General features: G+C 35.5%; 1 protein-coding gene across 1 annotated transcript in view; it reads right to left on the reverse strand.

Moving 5' to 3' along the window:
- Positions 1 to 3,979: 3,979 nt before the first annotated feature.
- Positions 3,980 to 22,938, reverse strand: part of SNTG1 (syntrophin gamma 1) — a gene marked incomplete at both ends in the record, with an annotated part of 163,496 nt that continues 144,537 nt past the window's right edge. The window contains 2 exons of the mRNA XM_082310700.1: positions 3,980 to 4,138; positions 13,136 to 13,246. Of these exons, the coding sequence (XP_082166826.1) occupies positions 3,980 to 4,138; positions 13,136 to 13,246 (270 nt within the window). The remainder of the gene's footprint in view (positions 4,139 to 13,135; positions 13,247 to 22,938) is intronic.

Below are 22,938 nucleotides of genomic sequence, written 5' to 3' on the forward strand. Positions count from 1 at the left end.
ATATTTTTGTGGAATCAAGGACTAATTTGGAAAATAATATTTTTCATGATTCTCATCTCAAAGCATATTGATACTGTATATTATTGGTTTGCATTCTTATGAATTCTAGTTTGAATAGATGAAACTTCAAATTATTGGTTTTAAAAAACAACCCACTTACAACTAGTTTGTCTCCACAAACTTCTTGCTGCACTTAATTAACAAAATAAAATGTCCAACATTTAAAAATATCCTGATTTTTATTTCAAGGGTGCCTTCATGCTACTGGAATGCAAAGCGCTCTTGCAAATCTGGAACTGTATTTTTAAACAGATGTAGAAAATGAAACGTATTCATTCACTGATGAAATCCAGAATAACACGTATTCAAATTGTTAACGCTTTCATAATAAAATTATGCTAACAGTATAACCTAGCATATGGTTAGTTCTGTGAAGGTCAGATTATCTGAAATTGCCATCATAAAGCAAATCAAATCAAACCAAATATATTTAGTTATACTTGAGAGTACATATTTTTGGTATACTATATAACATCACTTCAATAGGCACAGTACTATAAAGAATTTTTTTTATTAAACTTATTTAAGAATATCATGACATAAAGATAACAAATTACATTTTATGCTATGGGTTTGTTGGTTTGATTTTTGTTGTTAAAATATTTGCTTTCACTTGCATACAGATTTTTAGCAAAAGCTGGTAGTTCATTATAACTGTGTTTTTTCATTGTCACTGGGCTCTGTTGACTTACAAAATACTTGTATTCATTATATGTTACGTGTGAAACGAGAGGCTGCAACATAAAGCCTGGGTTTTGACACGTGTATGAAGTTCACTATGCTTTAAATTGGAATCTCCTGTAGGTATTTAAATGAAAAATATAGCCATTTACTATGTTTGTAAATTATATTTTGCTATTTCAGGATTAGTTATAACACAGAGTTTAAAATTTTCCCTCTTTGGTTCAAGACTGGATTTCTGACCAAGTTGCTCTAAAAGGGCAAGCCTGGATGCAGAGTCACCTCAATATTCTGTGAGGTGAGTACACAAACCCCTGCTGCATTTACAAACCCACGCTGATCTGCAGTCAAGGCTATGGCATTTTATATTCTCACAACATCACAATTAAGCCCCACCAGTTTAGCTCTTTGAAATACAGGGGTTTAGAAAAACAAACAAACAAAAAACAATTTACAGACTAATGTTTGTCTCTTAAATATTGCATATTTAATGCCTAGTTACAAAAGTCTCATTGATGAATACAGCAGTTCTACAAACAGAATATTTGACAGAGATCTCTAGGATACCCTGGTGGAATCCCAAAAGTTCATGTCATTAGCTCAGTTCTGCACAAGGAGCATTTTTTAAAAGTTTTTTTTTTTGGGGGGGGGGGGGGCTTTCATATAATGGAATCTATTAATCTACAGCAATTTGCAATGACATACTTTCTGCTGGTTTGGGTAAATGTTATGTTCATTTAGGCACATTCAACAACGTCCCTTAAACAACCCTCAGTTTCAGTGGTACAACTGTGCACATAACATGAATGGTTGAAGGAAAAACATTCAACTGGCAGCTGATTAGTTTTAGATTCTACTGGTACCAGCAGAGCATTTACTCAGGTGTTAGCACAGGCAAACACTCTGATAACTGAATGCCACAGCAACGCACTAAAAGGAAGGAGGTGATTTGGGAGCACAGAGGAGGAGAACTGTCATTAACAGATATTGGGCTTCTGTTTTCAGCATTGTCAGTGCTCTGTCAAAATTTGTGTTTCCAGTATGTGCTTTCTTGACAAGGACAGTGCCTGAGTTACCATCGTTAAACCCCTTAGCCTGTTGTAGCTTTGGATTCAAAATATCGGGGTTTGTACTCTCAGGAACAAACTCAAGATCCCATGGACAGCCATAACAATTTTATGTGTCGTTCAGAGACCAGGATGTGACCCCCTTATTTAGGGACAAATATAAACAAACACATGATGATGACTATGAAAATGTTGGATTTTGATGACACTTAAAGCATTTAATAGCTGGATTACGACATTGTTCCGTTGTATTTAGCATGGAAAATAAATGTGTAACCCTTGGAGGTGTACTAATAAGAAGTAAGCATGTACTGAAAGTCATTTGAAAGTGATAAAAGAGTCCCCAGAAAATATATTTTCAGGTTATTTGGAACTAGTATCAACTGAGATCAGCTATACTTCAAAGCAAAGATACTCTCACACACATAAATCCAAATACTTCTAATGCAAAGCAAAAAAGAGACATGGTTTGCCCCTACAGTTCATTCATCTTTTGTCCCTGCCTTGCATTTTAAATTGTTCCCATTTTGAAAAAGCTTTCCTCTGGCTTCGCTTTTGAAGTTTTAATTATCTGAATATGTAGAAAGGGATGTGACAGAATGAGTCTTTCTTCTTCAGATGGCAGATGGTGTCCATAACCCTTACGTGCTATTTGCTTTTATAACAACTCGGGGGGAGGGTAAGAAGTTTTGATTTCAATATAATAAATATAAACCCCACAAAGTACTATTTTAAAAGTTATGCACACACTGTAGCTGCACTATCTGTTCTTCCTGCAGTTTTTTAGGTTCTCTTATCCTGTCTGGCAAAAAAAATCCCTTATCTTTTCTGTTGTTTCAGCTATATCCCACACATGCTCCCACCATTTTTCCATCTTCACTGATGTGTGTAATAGCACAAAATTAAATTATTTTACAAAATGATATTTAAATAAAGTTATTAATTTTAAATTTACAACTCCCTCAGATTTCATCATTAAATGATACTCTGGAACTAGTACGTGGTCCAGAGTAATGTAATATTCTTAACATACGAAGACATTATGCATTGTCATCTATTCTTTACACGTTATTTAATTTATTCCTGTCCTTCACTAACAATATATCTAAAAAAAGAAATTATTAAGAATTCAAAGGGTGGACTCATTTGTCAAGCATAACGTAGAATGTCTATTTTGTTGAGAGCCTGAGTGGCACAGAGGTTCTACTTATGATATGAAATCAAGGTTACACATGGAAACGATGCATGAGGTGGACTGTCTCTGAAACAAATTCAACAGCTAAGTCTTGTGAACACAGACTATTAGATTTACAGAATTTAATTCTTGACCAAAAAAAGTAAGGAAGTAAATAGCAGACATGATATTTTACGCACTTGCACTTAATTTGCAATTTAATTTAAATTCATATCACCTTATTTTTACTTGAAGAAGAGAGACTTCCTCATGGAAAGGTGTTTTGCTTTTTGTGGCTTGTTGGGTTTTTTTTTGTTTGTTTTGTTTTGTTTTGTTTTTTAATGTATCAGTCCAATATGGCTATATCTTTGTTGTTGTTATTGTCAGACTAAAAGAACAAAATAGAAAAAGTCACATGACTCCATGTATGGACACAAATATGGATTTACAACAGTGCTTAAAGTGCTTTCTTATTTGAGGAGATACTTACACAAATGCCTTTTCATGCTTATCTCCTTGTCACCATGTACTATATGCTTGTTGCTTGCTCTTATGTCATTTATAATATAATGATAGCGTATTAAGTTCATATTCAGAGTTTAGTATATTGTCATAAAAAACATCTGAAAACAGGAAAATGACAATTCTATTTGTGTATCATTACAGCAATTTGAAAAGTTTATTAAATATTGAAGTGCTTCATTTCGTCATTTATTTCTTTGCTTCCAGTGTTGCTTAAAGCACTATGTAAGTACAAATAGATCATACTAAAAGCACATCCATCCTATTCTGGGGTTTCGACTAGGATTATTTACTGATGTCTTGCAGAACAGAGATGAATTTATGATCCCACATGACCATTTATCTGCTGACGCTGCAAGATGTCTTGCCTCCAGGATTGGTTTCCACATACATGGTTCACCAAAGGTCTACATCTTATGAATATTTATACATTGTTATGTCTTGTTGTTAAGTGGCAGTGCTGTAATGTGAGATGTCAAGTAGTATACTTTAATTTGCCAGTACCAGAAGTTGTGGGAGCAGAAGAAGCCGTGGCTTGACTGCCTACATACAAAGGGTCCAAACAAGCCACTTTGGCTGCAAAGAATGAGTGGATGCAGTGAAGGACTGCAAACAGGTTGGAAAACTCCAGCTCCTGGAAGTGAAAACAAAAAGATTAAACATGAAACAAAAGAATACCTCGCAAACTTATACCTAGGAAGGAACTGCTATTCAAATAGCAATAATTTTAATAGTTTCATGTAATTCTGCTAATGTGCCTGACAGTTGTCTATTATAGGGACTTAGACATTGAGCTATTTTCATTCAGTAAATAATTGTTTGCAGAGTCAGATGGACAAATTTCTGAGTGAAGTGCCTCCATAGAAATATGAGATCCTACAGGCTAAAGGGGAAAGAAAGTGACACTACATAATATTTTTTTTTTGCCTCAGGTTAATGCAAATTGGTCACTTTTGCAGGTTAATTTAGATAGAAATTGAACGACTGCACTATAACAGTCTACATATCTCTGGACTGCTACTGTATACCCAATGTACCCACAAAGATCAACAATGTTGATTTCCACATATGTTACATTTGTTCACCACGTCACCTCACACTGGTAGCTCTTATCTTACCTATGCTGATTCTTTAACAAAAAAAAAAAAAAAAAGACATTTTCAAAAAGTGCTACTATCACACAGTAATATTCTAGACCTGTTTTCATTGAGAGGTTACTGTTATTGGACCAAAAAAAGGAATAGACTCCATGTTTTAAACTTATTAGCAATATTAGACAAAGTCCTTCTTTTTTTTAATTTACATTTCTTTATAGCTCCTCAGCATGTGATTAGACTAGCTGGGACTCTTTTAGACACCATTACAGAGGAAATAAATAAAAATGACACTTTTTTACATACATAAATTTTCTTCTTTGTGTCTAACTTTCTTTATATGATCAATCTTTTTTAGGTTATCTTCAGTATGTGTTTTTGGAGTTGGCATTTAATCAATAAATATCTGTTCTATTTGAAAGCAAATACTGAGGTATTTGAATATATATAAGTGTAGGGATGGTGGTGCAGAGTTGCCATCTTTCTGCTTTGATTCACTGCCTGTACTGACTTTTTCATAGTAATATGAAGCCAGTAATAGATATCTGTGCTATATTCCATTTGCCTTTCTGTCCAGCACTGGTATTTCCAGGCTATGTAATGCTGAGGGTTTTGCTTTGTTGTTTAGAAGAATATTGATAATGTTGTAAATTCAACAAAAATTGCTAAATCTCTCATAATGACATTAACCTGCAGTTTTCTAACTCTTGAGATTTCCTGGAAAATATTGCTTCATGTAATTCATGGAGACATTCACAAATCCCTCATGTGTGACAGGGAACAACTGCCTGAAAGCAGACAGCTGCATGTGCAGTGTCCAGTGATGTACTGAATGGGTGGATCTTTGTTCAGCTCTCTTACAACCTGAGCAGATGTCCTTCAGACATGCTTAGAAATTAATTTATAACATCCCATGAGCTTCTTTAAACTCACCTAACTACCAATTCTCAGTAAAGAAGATGAAGTTAATGCCAAGTTTCACAAACCTGCCATCTGTGTCCATTTAAAAAAACCTGTTTAGAGACATTATCATTTTTAAACATTGGGAGAAGGGCAATTTTATCACTATGCCAAAGGTTTTTTCCTCCCTCAAATTTCAGAATAAGAAAATTTATCATAGATAGGAAAACAATGGAAATTCAAAGATGAGGAAACAAGGAATTATGGAAGCTATTTCAGAATAAGAACTATCAGTCATTCAAATTAAGTTACTTTTCAGTTAATTACTTTTTATTAATATAATATTATTTATCCTTCTGGTACTATAAAAATAAAACTGAAGCTTAAGATGAGGGAATAAGTATTTAGTGGAACAGTGAAATATTTGTAATATCAATTCCATGTGTTATCTGTAGAAAGACTACATTTCCCCCTATGCCTCAACAGCATAAGCCTATTAAAACAAATATTACAGTTTGAGAATTGTTCAAGTCAATTAGGTAACACTACTAGCTGAAAGTTCTTATTATCTTAATACGGCTACTGGACACTGAATTTTCACAGTGCATTAGTACAATTATTACCAACAGTTATCACAGGTGTTTCTGCAACAGTAACACATTGGGAAGATCCATTACTTAATGGACCTTCAAGCAAAATGGGTGAGGCAACAGAACAGCCTCTGAAGGTCCGATTGGATTAGTCTTATGGATAGTAATGATGAAACGCAGAAATTACCTTGACTGCAAAGATGATCACTAAGAAGTCAGCAAATGCTTGATTATTATTTGCCATGAAACTTTATTCCTATTTCAATGTAGACATGCATATTCAAGTGGAAATTAAAGCAACGTGAAGCACAGTAGACTGACATGTGGTGAGTACATACAGGCCTGATTAATGGCTGCAGCTCAATTCACAGGAACCTGATTGATGGGGATGGGATCTATTAGGAACAACACTTTTCTGGCAGATTAGCCTAATCACAAGAAAGCTTAATGAACAGATAAAACTTCATGTAGAGCTGCTGACAGACAAATCATTCCCTCACTTTTGCTGAGAACTTGCACTTTTAGCTGCCCAAGGGTCTACACTACTGCCAGCAGACAGAAGGGAACCCACAAGCTTTTGTGCATGCCTAGCCACTCCTGGTTGTTCTTGTATATACTTTGTCGCCAGTCATCCTCTTGTCTGAATACACTTTCATCTAGGCAGGGTATTGTGTATTGCACACCCACCTTCAGATGAAGTTTCAAATAAACAAACAGGCAAACACTAAGAAGCCTGAAGAAATATGCAGTGAAGCCATTAAAGTTGCTACCAGTAGGGAAAAGCAAATGCTCTGAATCCAAAAAAAGCAAAGAAATCCAAACTTAAGCCACATCTACTTGTTCATGCACAAGCACACAATTTACTATTATTCCAGTTTCCAGGCTATTGTCTGTCCACTTTACCTAAGAATCTGGCCTCCAAGGAATATCAGTGTACCCTCTGGTCTTCAAACTGTCTTTCTAAGCTATCTCTTGATCAAACTACTCTCACTCTACATTGCTGTCATTATACCAGACATTCCCAGATTATTAATCTGAACAGTCACAGTTTCTGCTGAGGACAATATAAATGGGCAGAAAGGTGTGTGAAAAAGATGCCGTCATTGAGCATGGTCAGAAATGCATGGGAATTCTAGTAACCTTTCACAAAGAAAGTCTGGATTGAAAGGACAGAGATGGAAAAAGAAAACAGAAAGAGAGTGCCCGCAGATGGAAAAAAAAAAAAAACCAACCACTCTTATTGTGTTGTATTAATGGTACAACTACATAAACAATACATCTACAAAATCAAGCAATTTTAAGTTTGTAAGTATTCATGATATGGCTAGAAAAAATCTTTTCTTTCATCCATATATAAACTGCTGATGTGAGAAGATATTTGTTTTTTCATCAAATGTGGTATTACATGGTCTGGCTACATTAGCATAGAATCTGATCTAAAATAGATATTAAACAGATAATCCATGTACAAGACATGGGGAAAATAAAAATTTAATCAAACAAACCTACACAGGTCAGAAATCTGAACTCAGAATGCAGTCACTGCAATTGAGCAATCACTCTGTAAAAATCCTGAGGATGTATACTTAAAATCCATTTAAAGATGATATTCTAAATTTGAAGAACACTGTGGTGCTGGTGGGAAAAACCCTCAAGCCCAAGAACAAGGATTAATTTAAAATTATATTTTGGAGAATATACTTGAAATAAGCAGAAATGTCAGTCTGGAAAATGATACAAGCATCCATCAAGACACCTTGCAACACTTGAAAGCGAGCATTTTGTTCACATTACAACAGCAGTAACTCAGGCTATTTGTCTTATTTTGATTAGATTTCTATCCAAGATAATTTCAAGTACAAGTTAATTGCATTAATTACTATTAAGGTAGTATTAATTAATTAATAAGCATTAATGCTAAATCCTTGAAGTTACACTTCTTCCTTTGCTGATACCATATTTCTGCAATCTTCTGTTCTCCATATTCAAAAGGGCAAAGACAATTGACTGGACCTTCATCTTGATTTGCTGATTTTTGTATTCACTTTGGTTTTTTAACACTCAGCTTAGGGGTTCAGCTAGTCTGTGAACAAAAGATAACCTGATACAGCATAGCTGTGTGACCTCACCTGAGTTTTTCTGACAAAACTGTTGAGCTGTGAAAAAGCACTGCAAGTTGAGAAAGGTGAAAGCACAGACCAAAATGTATCTTTTGAGTTATACATATGTTTTACAAGGCACAGAAACTCTCAGTTCACAGAAATTACTGATTGGTGTGTTTACTTACAAAATTTAAACGGAAATTCCATGTAATAAGAAAAACAGTGCTGATGCTGATTTTTATATATATTACATACTCCTATATTAGGGAGCATATATATATATCTTGAAACAGGATCTCTCATCATAAATTTAAGATACTCTTCATTTTTGTCAGAAAAATATAAAGTAGTATCTATTGCAGTGGTATTACTTAGCCAGGTAAAATTGAAGAGCACAGCACTCTGAATTTATTACTGTCCTAAGATTTGGTTAGCCTCTGGAAGCTGTTGTGATACTAGAGAGACACTAATGGATCATTAAACTATAGGTAAACAAATAAGTAAATAGATAGGTAACTAGATAGGAATGTTGGAGATATGCCAGAAATAGCACAAAGCATCATAGAATCATAGAATCTTTAAGGTTGGAAAAGACCCTTAAGGTCATCGAGTTCAACCGTTAACCTAGCACTGCCAAGTCCACCACTAAACTATGTTCTTGAGCACCACGTCTACCCATCTTTTAAATACCTTCGGGGATGGGGACTCAACCACTTCCCTGGGCAGCCTGATTCAATGCCTGACTACACTTTCGGTGAAGAAGTTTTTCCTAATATCCAACCTAAACTTCCCCTGGTGCAGCTTGAGGCCGTTTTCTCTTGTCCTATCGCTTGTTACTAGGGAGAAGAGACCAACCCCCACCTTGCTACAACCTCCTTTCAGGTAGCTGTAGAGAGCAATAAGGTCTCCCCTCAGCCTCCCCTTCTCCAGACTAAACAACCCCAGCTCCCTCAGCCGCTCCTCATAAGACCTGTGCTCTAGACCCTTCACCAATTTCATTAACCTTCTTTGGACACACTCCAGCACCTCAATGTCCTTCTTGTTGTGAGGGGCCCAAAACTGAACACAGTACTTGAGGTGCAGCCTCACCAGTGCCAAGTACAGGGACACTATCACCTCCCTGGTCCTGCTGGCCACACTGTTCCTGATACAAGCCAGGATGCCATTGGCCCTCTTGACCACCTGAGCACACTGCTGGCTCATTTTCAGCTGGCTGTCAACCAACACCCTCAGGTCCTTTTCTGTCAGGCAGCTCTCCATCCTCTCTCCCCCAAGCCTGTAGTGTTGCATGGGGTTGTTGTGACCAAAGTGCAGGACCCGGCACTTAGCCTTGTTGAGTCTCATACAGTTGGCCCCGGCCCATCGATCCGATGGATGGCCAGTCTTGGATGTTAAGGCAGAGGATGTTAATCAACCTCTGTAAACAGTTAACAAGAACCTGGCCTGAGAGAAGAAACAGAAGGACACCATAGAACAGTCAAGCAAGGAAATACCAAGATAAGCATGAGAAAACAAGGCCGCTGATAAAGCCAAAGTGAGAATCACTTGAACCATGAATGTACTATCCTAATTAACATAGTAAAAACCACACCTCTAGCAATAAAGCCCCCATCCCAAGCAAAGACCCCTACCCACTGAGCATGCTCTATAAATTTAAAACACACAGTACCTTTAAGTGGAGACAAGGCTGCGAGAACCAATAGAAGCAAGGATGAATAAGTGGAATTGTAAAAACACTTATAACAGCTACTCAAAATGTATAAAATGTCACTGCATGTTAACCGAGGTGTGCTAGCTTTGCGGAGTTACCACCTAGAACCCATCTCTGCGCAGACATGAAATAAACAAATATCTTGACTGTGTGTGTTATTTGGCTTTTTGCACACCAGGTAAAAGCACCATGCTTTTTGGGACAACAAGAAGGTGCCTAAGTGAATCCCTTTGTGTCTTACAGACGAGGAGAAAGCTTTGTCCTTCTGTGCTTGGTTTTTTGAACCCAACCCCAACAGCTCAGTAAGAATGAAGGAGAGGGACACGTAGGCTTCACGTTCTGCCAAGCCGACAGCTCTATTTTGTAGCTCTCAGTTGGAAAAATTCTGTCTGACTGTGCAAACTTGTGCAATATCTCCTGCTGAGTGACAGCTGGGAAATAACCTACAGATTGGAATGTCTAAGGGATATAGGTGATTAATATTGCCCCTAAGTAGTTTTCTGCTCAGAAACCACTTAGACCTTGCCTTAGAGACCTTCAAAGTTAGGTGTTTGCATCCAGACACCCTGCCATGGACCCACTGGTGTGAGCTATGGTAATTACTGTTCTGCATAGAGTGTGTTAGTGTTAACGATGAAAGGGAGAAAAGAACTCTCAGTTCTAGTGACTGTCTTAAGCTGTATCAGAGTTACCTGCCATGCCCTGCTTTCACATTACTGCTTGGAAATGCAGAAGAGAAGAGCCCTAATATGTTGGGGTAATGGCTCCTCAGATTTTTGGTTTTGTTCTCAGCTGTGAGCTCTCATTTCACTATATTCTGATTATTCTCCATGTAATATAACTGGCAAAAAATTATCTTTACATAAGGAAAATGTTACATTGCATTTCCCCTTACAACAGTGGGTCTCCAGGCCATCTGAAGCACAGAGCTGCATTTAACAGGTGATGATAGCTGTGGTCATGAATATTCATCACAACCTTTAACAGATGTTTTACAAAATTCCCATCATCTGATTCCACATGAAGCCTGCATACAGTATGCATGAAACCTGGCATTACAAGCATTTCTGAAAATCTGATTAACATTTCCTAATGACTCAAGAGTTCCCCAAATAGCTATACCTCTAACTCTGTAATGCTAGTAAAGTCCAAAAAATAGAGGCTAAATTGTTCCATCTCTTCTCATGCTGAATAGTGCTTTAAATCCATGAAAGGCTTAAAGGATACTGAAGGGGCCTATCCATAGAATTTTAAACTAACCAAAGTTGAAAAAATATGACCCAAGAATCCTCACATTCATTTTATAGCCAGCCACATTTATCTATATTTCTTAGACTAAGCAAAATACCTCATATGTAAAGAAACTGGAATGAATAGAAGTGCTCACTATAAATGCCATGGCACCTTCCAGAGATAACATAATCTGACATTTTTTGATCAGGATATAATTGGTATGCTTTGATCACCAAGAAAATGAATTAAAAGTAACAAACTTTTCTTTCAAATTGATCAATGTGAAAGTTCAAATTTATAATAGAGAAGCAAGAGAATGCAGGATTTCTACCTTGATAAAAGGTAGAAAGATGAAATTTCCTACAAGTAAAGCTCTATTAAGTTTGAGTGGGAATAACAATAGGTACGATAAAGGTACCAGAATATCTGTAAGGCTTATGAAATGATTTGCATGACAGATTTAATTTAAAACATGAAAACATTTTGATGAAAACTATTTTTCTTCTTCAAAATCTAGCTTTCATACTTTGTTTTTAAATTTTTTAATTCAATTTAGTATTAAAAAGATATTCTAGTTTTACTGAAGAAAAGAAACACTGTCCCATTCTTGGATTCCTATGAAATTTCTTTAGTCCTAAAATCATGTGTTAATATAACAGCAATAGCAGAGAGATATTAGAAAAATGATGAGTTTCATCCTTCAGCTGCACTTAGAAGCATGATAAAAGTTTCCAGTTATTTGCTTAAGCAAAAATCATCCTCACAACATTAGGTTGTTATGTTTTCTTATTAGAGATGAAAAGAAATTCTGTACTTTTAAAACAATTTCTGAAGGAAATTGGAAGTAACATGAAGGTATTGAAAGCCATGGTCCACCACATTTCATTGCTGTTGATTTAATGGGAGCTTTTATATACCTTTATTGTATTGAGTACAACATTCAAAACCAAGCAAATAGCTGTTAGGTAGAAAATAATTAATACCAAACATAAAGAGACATACAGGACAGAAAAATACCTGCTTAATGTGGCTATTTGCATTTAAACTCATGACTGTCTCCAATGCAACGCCTATTTTCTTTACATACTTTATTATGCAGTGCATATTTAGCACTTTTAGACAACAGTTTATTTAACCATTTCCTTTTTGCTCATGGAACCGTATTGTTATCACATTAATTCAGCAATTTTCTCTCTGACGTGGTCAGGAAAAATGGTATAGCAAATGCTTCAAAAGCAAGGCTTAAAGATGGCCAAGAAAACAGTCTTTAGGTTTACACAAAAAATTGGGATTCTAGTCAAAAAGACCTTCAATTCAGACTCTAAGGAAGTTCCAGTTATCAAAGATCCTGGGAGATCACTTCTCCTCACACACATTGGGACAGTAAATGCCCTATTCTCAAAAGACATGAATCAAACTAAGCATAAATCTCTCAGGGTTACTGTTTTCATAAATTAACACTTGAATCAAAAGCACAGCTGAAAATACAAATTTTCTGATTTTGAATTAGACACAGACACAAAGCTTCAGTCTTGTAAGGGAATATGTGTTTAATCCACATGTTTTTGCTCTGAGAAATAAAAACAGATCTTAGACCTTTGCTGGGTTTTGTCCTCAGATTGACTTAAGAATATATGTTGCACCATTTCTTCACGATACGAGTATAGGGTGAAAAACAGGGCTCAAACTCTCAGCTAGCTTTATCAAAATGATAAATAGGAGAGTTGGCAAATGTGCTTAGAACCATATATAGAGAGCCCTGGGTTTTATTATTTTTTAATGTAATTACACCTTTCAAAACACTTTAAACTAGCAAAGATCCAAGCAATTGGTTCAGTTTTCTTTTAATTTCTTTGGTTTTCTTTGCATTCTTTGACTTTGTGCATTAATCTAATATTTCTAAGTAATTTAGTTTAATTTACTCCTCAGTTCCCCTAGCTGCCTTGATGACTGTTTTTAATGTACATTGCCATTATAAAACAAACAATGTATTGTTTTTACCTTTGCTTCAATTTGTTTAGTATCTTGGTTTTGGAACAAAAATTTGATTTTGCTCTTCCCATCATCTGACGAACCTTTAAGCTGGGAAAACTTGTACCTCCAAAGTACGGCCTAGAGGAAAAAAAAAGAAACATAAAATCCATACACAATCAAGTCAGTGTAGTTATTGAAAATTGTATTAGAGATAGCCTTCCAAGGGAATTTTTAACCCCTCTATGATAGCTAATTAAATCAATTTAATGTTATGTGGCCTGATGTCCCTTGGATCATATGGATGTATTATATTTCAGTAGTGTCTGATTCAGATCAGTCAGACTACCTTTGTGAAATTTACTCTGAAATTCCTTTATCTATATTTAATCCTGATTAAACAAAAAAAGAGAGTGTTAGTAAATTCACCGTCATGCCAAAAAACAAAGATTTTTTTTCCACTGACGATCTGTGGATTTCCTACTCCATCTGAAGCGATAACCTGTCATAGAAGTCCTCTCTTTTTCTTTCCACTTTAAAAAATCTAGTTGTATTAACATAAAGGGCATACCAAATTAAAAACAAATATCTATTTTTAAATTATAAAATAACAAAATGAAAGCCTGTAATGAGAACTTATTTTAAGTTTGCTTATGAGAGCTCTAATCAGGAATTTGAGCAGATCATTAATTCCAAGCATATCAGTGGCCTTTCAGTTAATTATATTATGAATTACATTGTGTCTTGTTGAAAAAAAAAAGACAGATTGCTCTACAGAATAAACATGCGATTAATAAAAATTACAGCTGGCAAGAAAAATGTCTTCTATTTTTTTATATCTAATGTGGATTTATGTAGAAAAAAATACATTTTAATACAAAATACTACATTTTAATACAAATATTACTTTGCTTAAAAGTGGAAAAGAGTTATTTTTTATAAGTCTTTTCAGCCTCATTTAAAGATAGCCCCCCCACCCTCCAGGCATTTTGAAGCACTAACATTTTTCATTGTGATTTCAGTAGTATTGCACACAATTATAAGGTCATTCTCACTCATGTGCTGTTACTTAGACGAGACGTTAACTTCACATGCATCGGACACTACAGAAACTTAAGGCAAGAAGTGCTGTTCCATTTTCTCTTGTCTAAGGGTTTGTAAATTACTTCATCTCAGTGGCGTATGATGATACTTCCATCTGTGCCCTTTGTCTGTATCTGTGAATTATTTAGTAGCTACTTGAAATTAAACAGAATATGAGGAAGGTCAAATTTTTAACTGTCCTAAATCTATGCAGGTCTCTTTGCTTCAGGATGTGTTGATCTTTTTATGTTAATGATTGGCAAAAATCTCTAACCTGCATCAAGCTAAATAAAGTTAGCTGTGTTTGTCTTAGTAACTTGAAGAGGAAAAATACCAAAAGGACAGTTTCTTAACTATGCACAGTACACAAAGCAAGTGCTAGAATTATCTTCCCCAAAATTGTCTGTATATATTTGCCCCTTCCAGATAAAATAACCCTAATCTCAGCACCACTTTCGTTTTCTGTGTGTATGTGACAGGTGAGCTCCCATTTACCATAAACAGAGTTAAGGACATTCTGTTTCAGATAAACTAGAGGAATTTGGCAATTTATGTGAAACTATATCATATTTGTTTCACATGCTGTCCTCCTGAACCCACCAATCTGTGCTACAGAAAAGAGAATAGCTTCCCTCATCTCTAAGTGTGTGCAATTCCTTTTACCTTGTTTGATCAATGATGTTTACTTATGTCCTGTAGACAGTGAGTTAAAAAAACAAAACAAAACAACCCAGTATACCTTTCAGGCGGCCATACTTCCTACCTACATTGTAAACTCCTTTTTTTACAGACCTATGTAACTCAACAAATCTTGTCAGAAGATCAAGACCATTGCCTTTCTGCAGGAACAGCAAATCTATTTAAGCATGTCATTTCCTAGATGAGAAATGTAAAGGGCATTGATGGTGTCTTTACCTCAGTAGAACAACAATCAAAGAAATGAGCTATCATCTTTGTCTTCTCTGATGATGTATGGGGAGGCCAGGAGAGAGGTGCAGTAGTAACAAGGACCCTTAGATGGGCAGGCAAAATCCCAGGGTACGTGGCCTTATTCCCAATCAGTTTAAGTTTGAGTGAAGATGAAGGATGTACAGAACTGCAGTACTTCAGCATTTCCCATGCAGTTTTGCCACTCACTTCATTCACACTCAGAGGAAAGAGAATGACAGTCATACCAAACCACGGGCATGATTGAAGAACACACTTCAGTTTATGCATGACATCAGTTTTGGAGAGCCCTACTTAGCAATGGCTCTTACTTAAGTACATTGCAAAATGAGGTCTATAGCGTGGAGGGGATGAAATCCTTCTTGAGACTAATCCCAACAAGACTGCACTTCTTCCATCAGGATATCAAAACAAGTTCTTAGAACTGACAGTTCAACAGCATACTTCACAGAGACTATTAAACACTCTTCATCTAAGGTGTAAGGAATAAAAATGCCATTGACAATGCATGAAATGATTCCCAAATGAAAGAACTATCTATTTCTTTTGAGGGATCTTCAACAAATTGCACACATTTTTCCTAAAGATGTCCACATGAAGGAGGGTTCTTTTTGGAAAAATAAGAGTGGGGAAATATTGTGAGTTTTAAGTTTTTAAGTCAGGAATACAAAGTATTTCAAACATTCAAGCTAGTCATCCTGGCTACTTCTTTTATTCTAGAGAATTTCTGAATAATAGTTCCTTCATTCTGGTTTGAACTGGGATGAATACTGGTTCACTCTGATACATCCTGGATGTGTCTACACTTCAATGTACCACACTACATTAGAAGTGTAATGACCAGCTTAAACTAGATGTCCAAATTCTAGATAGCTAAAATTGGGTGAATTTGTTAAGCACATGTCCAGTAAGACCCATTTAATTCCTTGTCTCCTACTAAAGAAGCTGAAGTGCTGCCCCGTGTAGCCAAAACTGCATGTTTTGCACGTGTAGCAGATGTACAAGGTGATGTAGAATGCTGTGACCAGCAGTCAGATCACTTTCTTAAAATGCATTATCTTGTGGATGCCTGGGTTACTTCCTCGTGTGGGTTCACATGTTCTTGGTGGGTTTTTTTCTTTTCATTTTCATTACTGCAAAATGCATAAGCAGTGAACAGGGACCAGACCTATCCTTTTTCAATGACTACCTCATAGTGCCAAAGTAGAAAGGAGAAGCAAGACCTACTCACCTAAGCACCCAGTTTCACAGAGATGTGTGGCTACAGCAGTGACATAAAAACATGAGAGTTTCACATGTTGTTATCGTTCATGTTCCTATGGGCTGAGTTCAGTGTCACAGTGCTCACTGTGGTGACTGTTCTGAATTCTAATTTTAAAGGCTAATTCTCCTGCATTAGGAATAGACACCCTTGGGGATACTGATCTTTAATACTGTCAAAGCCAAGTGAATGATTTTTTCATGTTTTTGAACATCACAGTTCCTCAGAACCATTTGTTGAATGCTTGCCTCAGAGAGTTAACATAGGTTGATTATTTTTGTACAAATATATATATATTTATGTATAGATTGACTTCTAAGCAATAAGTACATTTGTAAAACATGTTGGCTTTTTCACAAATTGCCAAAAAACTAAATGTGTCATATAAATTATTCTTAAATCAGTTTTTATGAATTATAAAATATAAGAGAAGTACTTACTGGTTTGAAGGTGCAGTGTTACTGAGCTCAACACTCTATAATACATACTGATAGGGCTTCTTTTAGTTAGTAAAAACACCCTGTTCTCTTCAACTGCTTTCCTTGTATAATTCTGAGTAACTGTGTGTAACCTGCATCACTGAGAATATTTTACAGGACTATATATAGCATTTTTAGGAAGCAGTAAATTTTCATTTACCCTAAAATAGATTTGACAGGTGGACGTGGTGGCCATTCCTTTTAAAGGACAAATTGCAACCAAATTCAAAAAGATTCTGTGGTAGAGGCTGGTATCAACTACTCGTTGAGGACCCTGAGACACTTCTCAAGTAGCGGCACACAACCTTATCGTGCCTTGATGGAAGACCAAGATGGCAACTCAGTATGCAGTATTTATTGCCTTTAAAAGGGAACTCTCAAACCATAAGTAGAGACAGAACTTGTGAATAACAGCAAGCAGTCCAATTTAGAAACTGAGGACCAAGGTAATAGCATATACTGAAAATACCACCAGCTTCACAATTTGCATACATCCAGTGTGGTCATGGAAAATCTCACATAGTTAATCCATGTTCTGAGAAATGCACTGTAAGAAGACAATTTCATTGAACAAATACTGTATGTATCATGCATAACATTGAAAACAACCAATAAGATATAAATCCTTTTCCAAATTATTATTCATAGATCACTTAGGCTGCTTTTTACATTTTATACCATTTAATAAAATTAACTTCAAAGAATACCAGAATGCAATGCAAACAAATAAACAGTGCAGACAAGCTGACAAATTAGATTTAAGACTTCTCTTGAGATGCTATTAAATTATTGTAATAAATCATCAAAAAGCGAAATCCTGTCTTCACTGAAATTAATAGGATTTTTTTTTTCCTTTGACATATCTGGGACCAAGATTCTCCACGAATACTTTTTAATGAGAAATATTTTATTTATAAGTAATCATCTAGGACTCATTTGTTCTAGTCTTTGTAACCAAATTACTGTCTATTATCTTCTGCTAGTGTTATTTTGCTATAATTACCCAAGGATGCTCTCTGCCTGCATATTTTTATTTTATAGATGGGGCATACATGCAATACATAAATGGCACATGGAACAAAAGCTATTGACTTCAGTACCTGTAATGCTTTGCTGATGTTCCCCACAGTCATACAAATGAAGAAAATTATACTGCTTCTATTCTTAGCACTAATTCTAAATCTAGAACACATATTCTGAAAGGGACCTTAGAAAATATTTTCACATTCATATGATATGTCAGTTTACTACTCATTCCCATCATTTCAGAATCCGGGACTAAACTACATACAATTTTGATGAGATGTCATCAAACTAAATCACTTCCCATCTAGATAATTGTATCAGAAAAGTGGGAATGCATCATAATTATCTTAGTTTAGGGTATGATCGGGAGCGTTGGTTAGCAGTTTTGTTTTGGTTTGGGTCAAGGAGCTTGATTTACCCTAAACAGAGACTGGATTACCAAACAAACACAGAATAAATAGGTGTCTCTGTATTGTTACTTACCATACTCTAAAGAATATGCATAGAAATATGAGCGCGTGTCTGACTAGTCTATGGCTCTGTGATAGCTATATGATTTAGCAAGGATATACAGGGCATTTTGCATTTTGCACTAGGAAAGAAAAGCTGTATTTTGTCAATAGGAGAGTCTCCAATCAGAACAGAATTAATTTGTGTCCTATGGCTTCAGTGATAAACTACCTTCAATTTATTATTAAACAGTCTTGCCTCTGCTATATTGGACTATGCACTGTGGACCAATTCTGTTCTCGCAAAAAGACCGTTTACACTTAATGAACTTGTGAAATAGTGTTTGCACCACATACTGCAAAGGCATCATTTCACCTGCCAGTGCCCATCACCAAATACAGGTTTTCTCTACACTTTCCATTGATATGAATCATACAGGTTTTATTACATAACAGGAAGAGAAGTTTGGTCTTCAGTAGGATGCTTGGAAAAAACCTGAAAGAATCTGTCAGTGTTTTATAATGATTAGACAGCTACATCTCAGACCACCTGTAAATGGTGGAGTAAATAAAGGAATCATCTTTATTAAGGAAAGGCTGTCAGAAGTCACTTTTCAAATATTAGTTTCAGCAAATCCCTTTGTTGTCTTTTCCATTGCACCTTCAAAAATCTGTAGCTGTACTCTTCCAACACTGCCTCCTTTTTTCTTGATATTCTGACTGATTAAATCATTCTTCTGTTTAGCTTTTTAAGGCAATTTTTATACTATATAGATTACAGAATTATGCTAAATTTCAATGGACACCTTTCAAGCTAATGTTTTTTGTCATCTGACTAAAATAAGTGATACTCCTACAAGTCAAACTGAATCAAGAGCAGATGTCTTGTAGGTCCTTATTTTCAAGAATAAAAGTAATTGGGTCTTCGGGCACCTAGGGTACACCTTAATTTGGCTGTTTGTCTCATACCTAATTGAGAAAGATTGCATTCTTGCAAAGTGACACTTTGTCCATACTGATAGCAGCAGTAGGGAACTGAGTAGGATTAAGATCTTGTTCATGCTCAGTTCTACTGTGTTACTGATCTCTGGAGAGTGTCTTACTACAAAAGAATTATGGTCCAAGGCAATTTCCTTTGTCAGATGCTGTGGCTTTATAGCTGTAAAGGGAAAGACGGGGGAGGACACAGAGGATAAAGAACAAAAATGAGGCAAAGGAAAAAAGCAAGAAAGTCAGCCCTAATAAAATAGCTGTTCGTGTCCATTACTGAAGTTACATCAAATGTTAAAAGACTGCAGTTTATTTGCTTAGTACTGATGGATGACCTACCAACATTTGTTTGTTTCTAACCACAGTACATAAGACTGTATGCACCGTGCTTGCGGCTTATATTAAAGTTGTAGTAGCTCTCTGTTCAGCATTTCAATTTCTAAGCATGGAATAAATATTTGTTCACAAGAGTTACATTATTAAATCTCCACCCTGAAGTGAGACTGGTTTCCTTCTGCCTTGTCTATTACTGAACTTTGGATATCAAGGGGTTTTTTACATGCTGTTTTATTTTAGTATGCTGTATGTGTATTAGCTGCCTGAAAAGACAGACCTTAAGGTATGTATCGCTAGAAAAGATGGAGTTTGTTCCTAAAGGAATTAAGAGAAATTCTGTTATGTGTTATGTAGTAGTTTTGTACCTTTTGGTATGAAAAACAAATTAAAGATATTTGCAATGCTATTTATTGTTTACAGTGTATTCTCTTTTTTGATGAAGTACGCAAGGTGTCTGTGAGAGAACAGATGACAGGTACATTGAGCTTTGTTGATATGCACCTTGTGAGCCATTACGGAGCCTTTTGTTACTTTGCTCTAGCATCACCATATAATTCAGCAGCACTTTAATTTATTTTCAATCCTATAAGGGATGATTTTTTTCTCTTCTGACAAATATATATTTTTGACTGCTGCTTTAACGAGCAGTAAATGTGATGGAGTACAGACATAGCACTTTGCACAGGTACATATATTGCAATGTACACTCACACAAACACATACATACGTTGTACAAGCTATGATGAAAATATGCACATTATAGAAAACAATTTTAATGAATATGTCAGTATAAACAGAAACATATATAACATACAGATGTCTATGTATATACACCCATACACTTGAAGAGCAGACAATTTTTTTCTTAGAAGCACGTTAAAAATAAGTTATTGAATGCCACTTGAGTAAGTAGTTTTATACATTAGATTACTTTCAGAATAGTAGTTAGATGAACTTCTGTACACGTCTTGTTATGCTTTTTAATCTATCAGTCTCCATCCTTAATTCTGAAGGTGGCTACACTGGCTGCAAAACCTAATTTATAAATGCTTATCATACTCTCTGTGTATGTCCATACCTAACATAAATCGTCCACAAAAGAGTTATATTTGCTCATTAAAACACTGACGTCTATATACTAGCTAATGATGTTAGACAAATGTAGGACCTGAACTGATGTGCTGTAATTGTGTAGGACTTTGGAAAAATGATACACAATGATACACAATGCTGCAAAAATGACCTATGGTAAAATCTGGTTTATAACTTCTAACACCTACAACAGAACTTTTAGCATATTTTTAGAATTTTCATAATTTAAAAAAAGAACATTTAACATCTAAAACATCTCAAAAGAAAATTTATGTCTGGAGTAGATGTTGTATCCTAAGACACCTTGTAGTGCAAGGAGTAACTAAACAGAATCTGGAAAATTTGATTAGGCAGCCAAGAGAAAGGAGAATATCTAAATGGTATTCACAAAGATTAATTAAATTCACTTTTAGCAGAATACCAGCAAGGAAGAAAGAGGGAAGTTCAGTAAGAGGATGTTATTTGACATCCTGTATTTCAAATAATGCAAATGAAAATGCATTAAAGCTGCTGGACATTTTTTGAAGAAGTCCCCAGTGGAAGACAAGCTGTGGGGACACTCACTAATGATCAGATTTAAACTTCCTTGTATGTCAACACAGGAGGCAGGTAGCTTTTTCACTCCAGGTACATCGCTACTGCAAATGAAGGACTACATGACAGAAATTAATCACAGTCAAACATTTGCCAATGTCTGCTTGGCCTATATGTTGCAGTTCTCTTTCAAACTATATATTGGTAATAAGAAAAAAAAGATGACATCTTGCACTGGAGCTTTGGCTCTAGAAAGTGCTACAGAAGAACAAGAGCACAAGTATACATGTTACTACTTTTTCATGTGCAGGGAGAGAAATTCTTTTGTGTCTGTAATTAACCTTGGTAGTTTACAAATTGTTTAGCTGAATTAAGAAATTATTTTCTGAAATGCTTGAAGAATCTGATTTAGCTAGGCAGTCTTAAAAACTGTTCATTCTCCTTTCAGGAAATCACAATGGTTTGTTATAAAGCAACATACCAAATGCTCTAAATGATAAACTACTGTTGGCTCTATGAGCTATCACTCAGAAAATGAGTAAGAGAAAGCAGTGGATATGCAGCAGAAATGGCTATGATTTATGCCATTGCTCTTATAATTGCATCACAGTACAGATTTGTTCTGAAGAACTCAGCTTAATACTTTGTGTACTCATATTTATCATAGTACTGTGCTTAGAAACATTTTTTTTATCGAACTATGATGTGTTTGACTTGAAATACATTTAGCACAGATGACAGTTTTTAACCACTAATTTCAACTTACATAGTTAAGTATTATATAAAGATTAAATGACAGTAAACAAGGAAACAAGCCACACAGGGTTGTATGGCTTTTGTCTGGAATCATAAGCATAATGAGAGTCATTACCCTCTATAAACTCATTCATGAGCATTGGTAGTGAGTTTGGGTTTTAGAACATTTGTGAAATTTTGACTGCAACTTGTCAGGCATGTTGGAAAAAAAATTTATTAACTTTAAATATAAGAGGGAAAAAACAATGTAAATATTGTTTCATTGCTTAAATAACTTGAATGTTGGAATAGCTGAACAACTGTTAAAACCATGAGTTGAAGAACTTGGCTTCACTTCAGTTTATTAGTGATTATTCACTATTAAAAAGAGTTCACTGTCAATTCAGTAGTGATTAAGAAAGAAAACTTAAAATACCATGAGCACAGTGTTACGTATGAAACAGAAATTGCCTGAAGATTTACTGAAGACCCCACTGCATCAAAATATAAGACAGGAGTTCTCAGGTGTCCTCAGAAATTACTACTTGAGCTTTGTGTTCTGGGAAATATGAAAATGTCATAAATAAATAATAAACAAAAATATTTAATTATATTCATTACATCTGTCCTCCAAGTACTTGTCCAAGACCTCCTTTGAATTCATTAAAAGATTTGCATCTGCAATGTTATTCTGGGAGATGTAAGAGAGAGACTGACTGAATTATCTGACATTGAACTCTGAAGTCTATAGAATATGGCTTGGAGTTAAGCTTTACCCAAAAAAGAGTGGTTGAATTTGGTGCGAGTAGTGGCAAAATAATAGAAGTGAACATGTACAAGAAAGACATGGACCTGTTAGAGCAGGTCCAGAGGAGGACCACAAAATGATCAGAGGGATGG

Source organism: Platalea leucorodia (genome assembly GCF_965183815.1).
Source record: "Platalea leucorodia genome assembly, chromosome: 1".
Taxonomy (NCBI): domain Eukaryota; kingdom Metazoa; phylum Chordata; class Aves; order Pelecaniformes; family Threskiornithidae; genus Platalea; species Platalea leucorodia.